At 40.1% G+C, this 14,791-nt stretch overlaps 1 protein-coding gene across 1 annotated transcript in view; it reads right to left on the bottom strand.

Annotated features, from left to right (window-relative positions):
- Positions 1 to 14,791, bottom strand: part of LOC127582154 (G-protein-signaling modulator 1-like) — a 182,524-nt gene that overhangs the window by 102,912 nt on the left and 64,821 nt on the right. Inside the window, exons 3-4 of the mRNA XM_052037204.1 lie at positions 5,263 to 5,484; positions 3,165 to 3,300 (exon numbers count right to left, since the gene is read on the bottom strand). Coding sequence (XP_051893164.1) covers positions 3,165 to 3,300; positions 5,263 to 5,484 — 358 coding nt within the window. The remainder of the gene's footprint in view (positions 1 to 3,164; positions 3,301 to 5,262; positions 5,485 to 14,791) is intronic.

The following is a 14,791-nucleotide window of genomic DNA, read 5'->3' as shown; positions in this document are numbered from 1 at the left end:
GCTATTTTCTATCCTATCATTGAACTTGCAATCTCCTAATTCAGAACAGAGAGGGCTAATGTGGAGGATAGTCTGCAAGAATTTCTGTCCTGATTGCCCCTTCTCCTTCAGGGTATTTAGGAAACATGGATGTCTGATGCTTGGTAGTAATTATCAGTCGGCAGGTTTAGCAATCATATTAATGCTTTTACTCTCTTTGCCATAAGACAAAACTGCCGACAGTGGTATAGCCTGCCTCTCTGACCAAGCTCTAATTCATCTGTCCCAATAAATCCTCTGTTAAATGTTATTCAATGATGTTCCTATGAAGTATCTTGTCCATTTTACTTTTTAAGGACGTTTTATAAATCAAAGTTATATACAAAAAAGTAAATATTTGCAGGCATCAAAATGATGTTTCATAAAGGGAGCTGCGAAGAAATAGCTACTAATCATCATCTTGGAAATACTACTTATTACAGGTGGAATACACTGCCAATGAACTGCAGCAAAATGATTAGATTGTTGGAAATACAACTTTCAGTTGGCCCACAGAGTACATTAATCATCTTAAATATTGTCAGGAACAATTAACTCTCACAGCACATTTTTAAAAAATATATTAGTATATTCAAATATATGCAAATGCACAAGGCTTGATCAGTAAGTTTGCGGATGACATGAAATTAGGTGTTATTGATAGCGAAGAAGATTATCGTAGATTGCAGGGGGATTTTGATTGGTTAGGGAAGTGGGCCAGGGAGTGGCAAATGGATTTCAATACAGATAACTGTGAGGTTCTGGAGAACCAAATCAGCGTAGGACTTATACTATGAATAGTAGGGCACTAGGGAGTGTAATGGAACACCTAGGAGTACAAGTGCATAGTTTGTTGAAAGCAGTGTCACAGGTAGACAATGTGGTGAAAAAGGCATTTAGCACACTGGCCTTCATCAGTCAGGCCATTGAGTATCGGAGTTGGAACATTATGTTGCAGTTGTACAAGTCATTGGTGAGGCCGCACTTGGAGTACTGTGTACAGTTTTGGTCACCCTGTTATAGGAAATACGTGGTTAAACTGGAGTATAGAAAAGATTTACAATGATGAGCCAGGACTAGAGGGCCTGAGCTGTAGGGAGAGGTTGGCCAGGCTAAGTCTTTATTCCTTGGAACGTGGAGAATGAGTGGCGGTTTTATAGAAGTGTTTAAAATTATGAGAGGCACAGATAAAATGAATGGTAACAGCTTTTTCCCCAGGGTAGGGGAGTTCAAAACTAGGGGGCATAGGTTTAGGGTGAGAGGGGAAAGATTAAAAGGGACTTGAGGGGCAACCTTTTCAAGCAGAGAGTCGTGAGTATATAGAATGAGCTGCCAGAGGAAGTGGTTAAGACAGGTACAATAGTATCATTAAGAAACATTTAGATAGGTACATGGAGGGGCGGGGCTTAGAAGGATATGGGCCAAATGCAGGAAATTGAGACTAGTTGGGTGGGCACTGTGGTCGACATGGACTCATTGGGCCGAAGGGCCTGTATCCGTGCTGTATTGCTCTATGACTTTAGTAGCTATGTTTAACAAGGGAATAGACCAAACTAATGAGAAAAAGATATGTTTTAAGGTTACATTTGCCCAACTTGCTTCAAACATTTCTGCTCAGCAGGTACTCGTTTATCTGCAGTTCAGGACGTATTGGCACAACCTGGAACAGACAAATACTTGGGAGTTCCAAGTTTAAGTGCAGAGTGCATGAAAAATATAATCCACAATTGTTGACTCATGGGAGTTAATAAGTTCCCAATACACATTTGATAAATACTTGAAGGAGGATAAAAAACTGTAGGGCCATGGGTATAAGTCATGGACCAGGCTAAATTAGTTCCAGCAAAGAGCTATTATCGGCACAACAGGCCAAATGCAGTTCTTCTAAGCCATATCATTCTATGAAATCAAATGGAAAAGTATGCAATTGACTGCAGAGTTGGTTGGACAGACCAAGCATGGCCTTGACTACAAAGGGATGACTTTGAAATTCCTCACAGTCATCAGTTGCATCACACAAGAGCAAAATGCCATCAGTGGTGTTCTGTAAGGGCACAGTGGGTTTTCTCTTCTTCTCATCAACAATGTTTGAAGTTACTCATCCTAGGTCAGTGGAGGGTTATGAAATGCCAGATATAGTGAAGGTGATAATGAAGAGAATGAGTATCACCATAGCTGCACACAGAACATCCTTCAAACAAGCTACATGAATAATTCACAAGCTCTTTTTTAATAAAAGGAACTTCCAAGTATTAGTTGCCCCTTGATTCTCCTTCCATTTGTTCCCACCAATGTTTTCAGTACTGTGAGCATGTAAAATCTGTTGGGAAAGGTTGATCTTTAATTTTCTGACTTGTTGTTGTTTGAAGAGATAAAAATATTAAGGCATTTCATTGCTTTACCTTCTTTATTTTTTCTTTTGATGAGACACGAGTAAATCACATCAAATGGCTGAGGAAATCTTTAAAAATTAGTACATCCCGCTACATTTTAAATTTGCAAATAGACAGTTTACTCACCCAGTTGGAGTAAATACTCCAACTAGATGTTAATAATTCTAAAACAAAATTTTGGGATGCAAGGAAGGGGCACATCGCCAGGTTTACAATGTTGCAATGGCAGCGGCCTCCAGAGATGGGTTTAAAAATTCAAACTGGAAGTGCTGGATGCATACAAAGTCTACACGCCAACAAGGAGACTTTCACTTAGTCATCCATTACACATGTACATTTGCAATGCACGTAGTGATGTCACATCACAGATCAGTCACTTTCTAATTGGAAATGGCTTGAAATGATTGAACAGCCTGCTTCTGCTTTCTACAGTAATTGTATTGCAGAGGGGATGTTTTATGCAACAGGCTTATACAAAGAGGCAATATGGGACATGACTAATCATCTTCAGCAGGCAAATGTAACTTTGCAATCAGGGAGGAAACAACATAGGCCAAAATTTAGTTTTATTTTTGGGAACACCAATAATGCAGAACAATGATATGAAGTGGATGTAATGGAGAGTGACATGGCCATGGCAACAATGCAACTCCATGCCTCAGTAAACAATTAGACAAATATCATCAATGACTGTCTTGACAATTAAGTCAGTTAGCACATGAATCAAATGCTCAATTGGGAAATAAAAATTACCTTATCTTTCTGTTCTCTTGAGATATCCAAGTGCCTTTGACAACAAGCAATAGCTTCATCAAAGTTGCCAAGTATCTTCAATGTATTTCCAAGGTTACCACTAGCTTTCGCTTCACCAATCCGATCCCCAATGGTCCTTTTGAAAGGCAGATCAATTTGTCATTACTGTGCTCCTGGAACTCAGACAAATTGAGTTTTTTTCATGCAAGATGCCATTTATTAGTACTCAGTACAAGGATCTACCAGCTGGATGTTCAGTAGACCATTGAACCAAGGCAGGGTGCCATGAAATGACAGCTTAACAATATTCCTCTAAAGTTTCACATGAGTCTATGGCAAGACCAGCAAATCATAGATACTCCAAGCTCTATTTCAATGAAATGGTCATTTTATGTGGTTTAGAAATATTCAGATGAATGGGAGATCTTATCACACCATTTGCAGCAGCATAGAAATACTAGCCCAAGATAGAAAAGTACAACACATCTGCACCAGCTCTTTTCAAAGAGCAACACATTTAGCCAGCCCATCCCAGCCATGCAATCTTTTTCCCTCTTCAAACTGAGACTACATTTAGTTTTGAAGGCTCTGAATGAGTTTATTTTCACAACTCCCTCAGGCAGTGAATTCCAAATCCGAGTCGAATTACAAAAAAATTCTTCCTCACCTCACCTCTGATTCTTCTGCCCTAAAACTATTAACCCATCAGTCACTGGAAATTACTATTCTTTATTCCATCTAAAACCATTCATGATTTTGAAATTTCTTCTTACCCCTCTCTGCTCCAAGAATAATTCCTGCTTCTTCGGTCTATCTCCATTATCATCACCGGAACCATTTGAAAAAATTTCGCTTGTACACTCTCCAGGCCTTCACCTCCTTCCCAAATCACAGAGAATACTTCTGCTTGGGCCACAGTCTTTAATATTGGTGTGATTTAACTTCCTAGATTTTGTTCTCTATTTTTAAGCTCATATGCTTTATTTACTGTTTTGTTAACTGACTTGCTACCTTGTACCATTCTTGCACTATCTTTATAAATATTATTTAGTTTATATTGATTTTCCTCATTCAGACTCTCTCATGGTATCATCATATTTTTCAGCATTAAATTTGGTAGAATCTACTCAAAATCTGAGATGGAACAGTTTCACAGAACATCTGTTTGGTAAAGCGCTCAACTAAAACCAGTCAATCCACAAAACCTGCTACCAGCTCACTCAAACCTTTGTATGCTGACCTCATTGGAATTTGAGAACAGAGAGGAAGTGAACTGGGGTGCACCAGTGATCCTGGCCTAATGAAAAGCTCCAGGTACAGCAGCTGTAGCTCATAGCTTAAACAGTGGAAAGCTTCATGCATAGAAGGTTGTTCATAATTTGAGAGTGTCCTTGACCTGTATATTTTAACCATGCAAGTTATTTGTCACTCTCAATAATTTACCTTTGAAGTGGTAGTTTATAAAGGTTTCATAATAATTATCAAATTCAGTCTTAAGTAAGTTTTCTGTTTTTCCAAGGACAAGTAAATTTGAGCTGTCAATGAAAGATAATTCTTCCAGGTTTTTCCAAGAACCAAATTTGAGAAACTACAAAATTACAGTTACGATCACAGCAAAGATTTTGTTCCTTCTTCCATTCATGTTCTCAAAAGTGTCTTAACATATTTTTCCCCCAATAGATGTTGCGTGAAAACACTCCAAGAGATATTAATCTCATACATCCTGTCAATTAATCAAACACCCAAACCATAGTGTCAAAGTTTTTCACTGTACCTTGGTACAAGTGACAATGAAAATACCAACACCAATGACAAATCCAAGCCCAAATCTTCCAGTAAATAAACAGCTTTGGACTATTCTGTTAAGTAAACAGAAACCAAAGACTTGCAATAGTTGAGTACATGTTATGTACACACAATCAGGGATCTTACAAAGTCTACTTATAGCATGTATTAGGTGCAGGATGATGCTTTCTGCTTATTTCCCCAACAGGTTATCTTAACCTTAATCTTGGAGAACCAAGCAGGTTGGTGAACGAGCTCCCTGAAGTTTAGGCTGCTTATAACATTTTGCATGAGCCAGTTTCACCAAACTCACCTGGCTAGGGTTAGATCATGCTTGTGGTATTCCAGAGCCTTGGAATACTCCTTCAAATAAAAGTAGGCATTCCCCAGCTGACTGTAGATGGCGCTCAAAGTCTTCAAGTCCTCCGTCCCAACCTGCACAGCAGCTTCAAAGAAGGCCACTCCGGCCTTGAAATCTCCGGCTTTGCACAGGCGTTCCCCCTCGAGGGCAAGCTCAAGGCACGAAGCCTCCATTCTGTCCATTACAAAAAGACACACATAATTAATTACAGTATTCTTTACACATTATTGTACTCTTTCATAATGTACAGTAATTGCACCATCCCTCTCCGAGGTCATTGTCCAAGGCTTAACCATATCAGTCATTGCTGTGGTGTTCTGCCTGACCTCAATACAAGCTCCAAACACAGAATCTCCTTGTGACAAGACCGCCCAGTTCCACCTCCGTAACACTGCCTATCCCCAGCCCTACCTCAGCTCAAACACTCCCTCATATGCCTTTCCAGATATGACTAATCCAATGCTCTCCTGGCTCACTTCCCATCTTCTATGCACCATATATTTGAACTCATTCAAAACTCTGCTGTCTACTTTGTAACCAGCATCATTATTGCTAAATAATAGCTTGTATTTGCAGAAAACCTGTAATAGAATAATCGCAAAATAAAGATCAGGAGTGTTGTTGAACTGCCAGCAAGCCACATTACGAGATACTAGAATAGGTGACCAAAAGCTTCAAACATGTAGGTTTTAAGGAGATGGAGCATTTTAGGGAGGAGATCCTCAGGCACCAAGAAAGAATGAGCAGAAGTATTCCCATCATAAATATAACTTTGAAAATCCAGTTTAAAATGGCTTAATTATGATGGTTTACTTGACCCCAAAATGATTTTCAACCACAGAACCTCCCCGTGACCTCCCAGTTACATCGGAGAACTCTGTATGAGACTTTTGCCCAGCAGCATCCAGAACTATTTCTCAGATGTTTTATTTCCACTAAGGAGGTACAGGTAAAAAAACTCAATCTTTCATTTCAATTCACTCATCACAGCAGCATTTCTAAATCTCAGCATGAAGATGGAGGAAAATAATCATATTTGTCATCATAAAAGAAAAGGAAAGCTTTAATTTGTAGTAACATCTGTGTCTCTTTCAGGATGTCCCAAAATGTTACAGCCAGTGAAATACCTTTGAAGAGGAGTTACTATTGCAATATACAAAACCTGGAAGCCAATATGAATACAACATACTCCAGTAATGATGAGATTAACAAACTGATTAGCCTGAACACCAGGGCTAACTCCCTGATGGGGCATGACTGAATGACTCGTGTGAAACCGTGCAGACATTTCCCTCTGTCGTGCACTGGATCATCACCCTAGATTTTGAATTCCGTTTCCACCATGGTAGCTGGGGAATTTAAATTCAAGTAATTAAATATATTTGGAATAAAAAGCTATTACCAGTAATGATGACCAAAAACACAACTGAATCATTATTTAAAAGCCAAACTAGTCCTTTCATGTTCTTCAGAAGGAATTAGTCATCCTTGCCTGGTCTGGCCTACCTTATCAATGAAGATGGTTGACCCTTAGCACTCTCTGAATTGGGCTAGTAAGCCATTCAGTTTGGGGGCAGTTAGGGCTGGACAATAAATGCAGGCCTTCCTAGCCAAGTCCACTTACCATGAATATTTTTTATAAAAGAGCTAGGGCTTCACTCATTGGAGAGAAGGAGGATGAGGGGAGACATGATAGAGGTATACAAAATATTAAGAGGAATAGATAGAGTCGACAGCCAGCGCCTCTTTCCCAGGGCACCAATGCTCAATACAAGAGGGCATGGCTTTAAGGTAATGGGTGGGAAGTTCCAGGGAGACGTTAGAGGGAGATTTTTCACCCAGAGAGTGGTTGGTGCATGGAATGCGCTGCCCGGGGTGATGGTGGAGGCTGATACATTGGTCGAGTTCAAGAGATTGTTAGATAAGCACATGGAGGAATTTAAGATAGAGGGATATGTGGGAGGAAGGGGTTAGAAAGTCTTAGTAGTGGTTTGAAGGTCGGCACAATCAAGGGCCTGTATTGTGCTGTATTGTTCTATGATTCTTATGCTTTCGACTGAAGGATGTGGGTGGAAAAAATTAGCTCAAGACCTTTCGCCTCAGAAGTGAGAGTGCTAACAGTTGCAACATCACCCAACAGCTAAAATATAACCAAATGCCATTATGCAACTCTTCATAAAGACTAAAATCATAAGAAATCATGAATAGATTCTGTCGCATGATGCCCCCTTTGTGCAGGGTAGGGACAATACTCTAATTGGCCAAATTAATGGCACGGGAGGAAGTGGTAAACAAATTGCACTAACCTACAATGTTAGTTCTCAAACTAACATCAAATGCATTTAGAGAGCCGGGTTGAACTTTATATGCTGAGTTTGCATAGTTCTCTTCCTTCATTCCCAAGAGTTTGTATTCAAAACCTGGCATGACTCTTGTCAAATGTCAGCAATAGTTCAAAAATTTCCAGACATTGTATCTTTTGTGATGCCATGCAGTGCAGTGCTGAGTTTCTGCATTGTGATTGTAAACCAAAACTACAACAGTGGAAACAGCAGGGAAGAGGGGATAGAAAAATCACATCAAACACAAAATGATTAGCTTCTAGGAATTGGCTGACAAAATGCAGCTATTTGCATGAGCAAAGTGAGTGAAGCAGCTGGTTCTCATCGTTCTCGGAGATCTACACAGTAATCATTAAGTAGCCTTTGTCTGAAGGTTATGCCCTTGCTGTACCATTGAATGTTATTATGTTAACAAGCCCCGTTAACACCTATTACGAGTCACGTAAGCTTCATAAGCAGACTAGCACATCAACCAGTATAAAAATGGTAAAATATACAAGTGAACTATTCTTGGTGTATTATCTAGTGCCAGAGGAGTAATGCAGTCTTGAGTAAAATAAGGCACATACTTTAACGCAGGAGTAATTTCATTACATAAAACTTACAGCACAGATACTGGCTACATAAACAATGAAGAGAGTCGTTGGGTTACGTTCCTTGAGAGCCTTTCGCCATCCTCATAAAACCATATTAATATACCTTTCTATCCCTTTCTCAATCATTACTTTGTCTAGATTTCCCCTTAAAGGCATTCTTATTTTAGTTACTTCAATTCCTCCAGGCAGCAGAGCACCACCTCATAATCAGAGTGACAGAGAGTGGAAACATGCCCTCTGGCCCACCAAGTCCGTGCTGACCATCAAGCACCATCACCAATCTTCCACTCATCCCATTTTATTCTCCCCACCTTCTTGTCAAGTCCCAATTCTATCACTCATCTACCCACCATTTACAGAGGACAATTAACCAACTAACCACTCTCTGGGCAAGTAGTTTCTTATTGACTTTTAACTATCTTATATTAAAGGCTCCCAATTTCAGACTCCACACCATTTTTAAATTCCCTCGATCATACTGCATTTTTAACCAAAAAAAACTGACAAATATGCTGTATATTTTTCTGTCTGTTCCAGGTGTAGAATACATCACATTGTAGAACGTATGCCGACAGATAGAGGGGCCTATTCCCCAAAACATACTACATAGGAGACAGACAGAAGATTAAGTGGTTGCAATGGATTTCTAATTATAATTCCAAGAATAAATGATTAATTAGTATTCAATGTTAGATATCTAGCAAGCTAATGGTAGCATCTGGTAGGTATCAAAGGCAACAGTTACACTGCAAGAGGGGCTCAGGTTGAAGAGTGAAAGATAACCAATCTGCTTATCTCTATAATTTTATATCAGCCTGATCCAACCTATCCAGCTCTATTCAATCCTACACAATCCCTCGAATTCCATTCAAACTCAGCGAAACCTTTCTAACACCACCCAAGGCTTTGGTGGGGTGGAGGTGTTGGCAGGATGATGAGTCATCATATCAGGAAAACAAAAATTTTGACAACTCAGGCGGTAAGAGCATCTTTGTGGTCAAAGTGGTCAAAAAGCAAAAGGAAATTAATGTGGAGTACAGAGTTGAGGTGGAGGTAAATTTATATTCGTTTAATTTATAAAGCATTTATTTTAAAATGAAAATGTGATATGCTGTTTGGATATGGATCAAGACTTATCAAATTCCCAGAACTGATCCCTCAAGGTCCCCGCGCAGGTCGATAGGGTTGTTAAGAAGGTGTGTGGAGTGTTGGCGTTCATTAGTCGGGGGATTGAGTTTGGGAGCCGCGAGGTAATGTTGCAGCTCTCCGGTCAGACCACACTTGGAGTGCTGTGTTCGGTTCTGGTCGCCTCATTGTGGGGGGGATGTGGAGGCTTTGGAGGGGGTGCGGAGGAGATTTGCCAGGATGCTGCCTGGATTGGAGAGCATGTCTTATGAGGATAGGTTGAGCTAGCCAAGGCTTTTCTCTTTGGAGAGGAAGAAGATAAGAAGGGACTTGATAGAGGTGTACGGGATGGTGGCAGTCATGGATCGAGTGGACAGTTGGGGACTTTTTCCCAGGGCGACAATGGCTAATACAGGGGGACATAATTTTGAGGTGATTGGAGGAAGGTATGGGGGGATGTCAGGGGTACGTTTTTTGCACGGAGAGTGGTGGGTGCGTGGAGTGCACTGCCTGCGGGGGTTGTGGGGGGCAGATACATTAGGGACATTTGAGAGACTCTTAGATAGACACATGAATGATGGAAAAATAGGGGGCTATGTGGGAGGGAAGGGTTAGATAGATCTTAGAGTAGGATAAAATGTCGGCACAACATTGTGGGCCGAAGAGCCTGTACTGTGCTGTAGCGTTCCACATTCTATATTCTATGATAAAGACTAAAAATGATTTCAAACAAATCAAGCAGTCAAGTACATTATATTAGATCATAATTTCTTGCATCTTAAATAATCAAAGCCTTATTGGCTTGCTGCTGTTTGGGAGCAATCGCAACAGAAACTTGTCTGTTCATATCATTCTTTTCTTTGTACTTATGATGAGAAAAAAGACATGGCCTCAGAAACCAATCAAGCCCTCCCACCAACAAGGGTATACATCATTAGCTTTGTGCATTTCATGCAGTTTAGATGGATTTTAGCCAGATTAAGTCACAACGGGTAGATTGGTCAGAAAAGTAAAATCCCACAGGATCCGTGCAAATGTGGCAGTAAGGATCCAAATTTGGTCAAGAGACACAAAACAAATGGTTATGCTTTTGTGATTGAAAGTTTGCTTGCAGTGCAGTTCCCACTGCTCAACATTTGGTATTGATATAAATCACAGCCTTTTGTGATATATATCAGTGGCTTGCACTTAAATGCTGAGGCCATAATCAAGAGATTTGGTATTGGTATTGGTTTATTATTGATTTACAGATGATGCAAAAATTGGCCAGGTAGTTGACAGAGATTCCATGAAGGAAGACATCAATGGGTTGCTTATGTAGGCAAGAAAGTACCAAGTGGAATTCAATCAAGAGGACCATGAAGTAAGGTACTTGGGGAGGGCAAGTAAGGAAAGGGAATGCACAATTAATGGGAAACTACACATCCCAAGGTCCGTGTCTACAAATCCCTGAAGGTAGCACAAGAAAAGAATGAGATAGCATTTTTTCCTTTAGGCAAGGGATATAAACGTTTAGAAGATAAAGACCATTTAGACCACAGCTGGATCATCATGTACAGATCTGGTCATCACAAAACAGGAAGGATGTCACACCATTAGAGAGGGTGCACTGGTGATTTACAAGAACACTTTCAGGGCTGGAGGATTTCAGCGAGGAGAGAAAAACTGGGCAGGCTGAGCCAGTTTCCTTTGCAACGAAGAGATTTAACTGCAGTGTACATAATTACATGGGGTCCAGACGTAATGCATGGGAAGAACACATTTCCTTTCATAGAAAAAAATCAATAACCAGTGAGAACAGATTTGAAGTAGTTCATAGGAGGATTAAAGTGAAAAATGAGTAGGAACTCGCTGTCTGAAAAGGTGATAGAATGCAAAGGGCTTGCATATTCACTTTAACTAACAAAGCTACCTATGGAACAAGAGCTGAAAAGCAGGATTAGGTATGATAAGCGGAACAACACAATGGGCTATGATTTCTATGACTCTAGTGTTCAATACACTCTCCAGAAGATACTAAAATCACTAACAATCCTTGGTTCCCTGACCATTTGGTACAACACATATTCCCTCAGAAATATACATTTCCCTTTGAAAGAAATTCTGAATGACACCATCAATAAATGTGACAAGTACTCACACGAATACTGAAACCCGTCTAACTGCACAGTTGGTACACGTAGGCAGAATGTGGTTTTGTGCTCTTTGAAGATACAACTGAATTTAAAAAAAACTCCCAAAATAATACCCTTAGGCTTATGCAAGCATACCGTTCAACCAACATGCGTTTCCATAGTAATCTCGCAGATGCCATTATGGAAGAATTCATCTGCTTGTAAATATAGTGGAGTTTAATTTAAAAAAATGATTCAGGATGTTAAGCTCAACAGAAATATCATGGGTTGTTTAAGGATCAAGAGCAGAGTCAAATACTGATTTTCTATTGTTTGATTTATTTAATTTGTGCTGTTACGGAACACAAAATGCCAGTGAAGCAGACTATGCTCAACGTACTGAGAAACTAAATTTGCGAACCGTCTTCACTCAAGCTCTTTTTCATTTACAGAATGCTAGAATATATATGAACAATATAGAAAATAGCATTCTCAGAACTAATATGACAATGCATTAACATGAAACTGTTAATGCAGCAAAGCTATATCCAAGCTCCAGAAAAATGGATTAACTCTCAATACATGACGTCTGTCTTTGTCCCACATTTGGCTCTTGCAACTGGTGTCCAAAAGTAGGACAATATTCTACCATACTTGGACCAGACAAGTACTTCTGCAGGACGTACAAGACTTTGTAAAAGCAGTGACACTTCGGGCTTTGAACTAAACAACTACATACTGCCAATAACTGGTTGCATATGCAGAACAGGTTCTCTGAAGCGGTAGCTCTTTAGTGTGGCTTAAGTCACAGTGATGCTCAATAGCATAAATAGTGATTGATGCAACAACCTAGACATTTATAAAGCAACTTCAACAAAGTGAAATGTCCCAGGCATCATCCTGGTAAATCTCCTCTGCACCCTTTCCAATGCTTCCACATCCTTCCTATAATGAGGTGACCAGAACTGGACACAGTACTCTAAGTGTGGTCTAACCAGAGTTTTGTAGAGCTGCATCATTACCTTGCGGCTCTTAAACTCAATCCCACAACTTATCTAATTGAAAGGCTAGCTCTGAAAGAATGTATAAAATTGTGGATGGAGTAAGATAGATCTAGGAGGGTTAGAGATTGCAGAATTGGAGAAAATATTAGAGCAGTTCAACCAAAGTATATTAAAATTATTTCACTGGCCCAGGACAAGACCCAAATGCATTTGCTTGTGATACAGGAACTTGATTCATCAGATAATAAGCCTGGAAATAAAGTCACAGCAGAATATTTACATAAAAATATATAAGTAAATCATGCTAGAGAATATAAGGATATCATCATGAGCATTCATGATGGAATCACTTGTTGGAGTGCTTTGCTGCTAGATTAACATTCACTTGCTTTGAAGATCCAACTGTCCTGCAGATATTATTGTGGATAGAACTTAGAAGCATGTCCAGCATAGTTCAATGATCATCAACTTTGGGGTAATCTGCAGCAAAAAACAAACTGATGCAGGAACTCAGTGGGTCAGGCAGTATCTGTGGAGGCAGAGGGATGGTTGATGTTTTGTGTCAAGACCTTGCATCATCTGTGGAGAAAGATAAACTAAGTTCATGTTGGATGATGTTACTTGAGAACTGGGTGGATCAGATAAAAATAGGAAAGGCTGGTTACCTAAAATTGTTGAAATCAATAAAGTCACAAGAGCTGTAACATGCTGAGAGGGAAGATGAGGTGCTGTTCCTCAAGCTTATATTGGGCTTCGTTGCAGTAGCATAGGAGATCACAGACAGAAAGGTCAGAGTGGGAGTGGGATGCAGAAATCAAGTGACAGGCCACTGGAAGATCAGGCTTGCCCACGTGGACTAAATGATGTGCTTTACTAAGTGGTCACCTAATCTGCTTTTGGTTTTTCCAGTGTGGAGGAGATCACACCATGAACACCAAATGCAGTCTACTACACTGGAAGAGTAAGCAAATCGTTGCCTTACCTTGAAAGACTGTCTTGATATCTGGAAAGAGATGAGGTGAAAGGTACTGCATCTCCTATGGTTGTATGGGAACAAGCCATGACAAGGTGAGTGATTGGTGGAGCGGGAACAGTGAACCACGGACTCGTGAAGGGGAATGAAGAGAATGGCCCATTTGGTATGCTGAAAGGGAAGGGGTGGAGGGGGTGGGGGGGGGAGAGAGCATAAGATGTGGCTGGTGGTTGAATTTAATTGAAGATAGTGTAAACTATGGAAAATGATCCATTGAATATGAAGGTTGGTGGGGTGGAAAGGGAACACAGCTGCGCTCTGGCTCAGAGGAGGGGGTGATAGCAGACATGCAGCAAGTTGTGGAGATGTGCTTCAGGGCCCTGTCAACTTTGGCAGCGAGGAAGCCACAGTAAAGGAAAAAAGTCTCAAGACACACTGGTATAGAAAGTCCCAGTCATCAGAATAGATATGGCAGAGAATGGAGTCCTTACAGGAAGCAGAGCGGAAGGTAATGTGGTCAAGGTGAGAGTCTGTGGGCTTGTGATAGATATTGATCATGAGCCTATCCCAAGATGAAGGCAGAAGAGTTAAAACAGAAAAGGAAAGAGTCACATATGGATCATGTGTACATGACAGCAGGATGGAAATTAGCAGCAAAAGCAATTATATTTCAGTTCTGTACCTTTGGCTGCATTGGAACAGTGTTGGCAATGAAAGACAGAGGTCAGAGTGGAGGTGAGTCAGTTCTGATGCAAGATTATCCACTGTAACTCAGTTTTTCCCTCTCTCCATGGATGGTGCCTGACCTACTGAGTACTTCCAGCACTATCAGCTTGCATTTGACATTTCCAGCATCTGTAGTTTTTCCAGCATTTGTAGCTTTTTGACAATAGCTAATAAGTTTTTGTGTGCTGGAGTGGAAGATAGGGGAGCACTGACTATAAGACTCAATGCAGAATTAATGGTTGTGCCAAATGGGATAATTCTATTGTGTAAAATTCAATTTAATTCTTTGCATTTGAAACATAGTGCAGGGAAATAAAGGAAGGGGAGATGAAGAACAGATATTGAGAAACAAAACATCAATGATGAAACAGACATCAGCTCAACTAGGATTTAAATAATACAAAGCGAAAAAAAACAAGCGAAGGATGAGCACATGGGGGTGTATCTTGTGAATGTGGTTTCTCAACACTTGACTTACTGAATATCAGAATAAGAGGACATGAAGACAAAAGATCAGGCAAGAATTAAGAAAACAATTTAGAAAGCAAAGGAGAACTATAAAATTATCAAGGAACACAAAGCAAGAGGATAAAATATTCAT

The sequence above is a fragment of the Pristis pectinata genome, chromosome 23, assembly GCF_009764475.1.
Source record: "Pristis pectinata isolate sPriPec2 chromosome 23, sPriPec2.1.pri, whole genome shotgun sequence".
Lineage (NCBI taxonomy): Eukaryota > Metazoa > Chordata > Chondrichthyes > Rhinopristiformes > Pristidae > Pristis > Pristis pectinata.
Note: the sequence above shows the minus strand (reverse complement) of the source record. Positions and strands in the feature narration are given on the sequence as shown.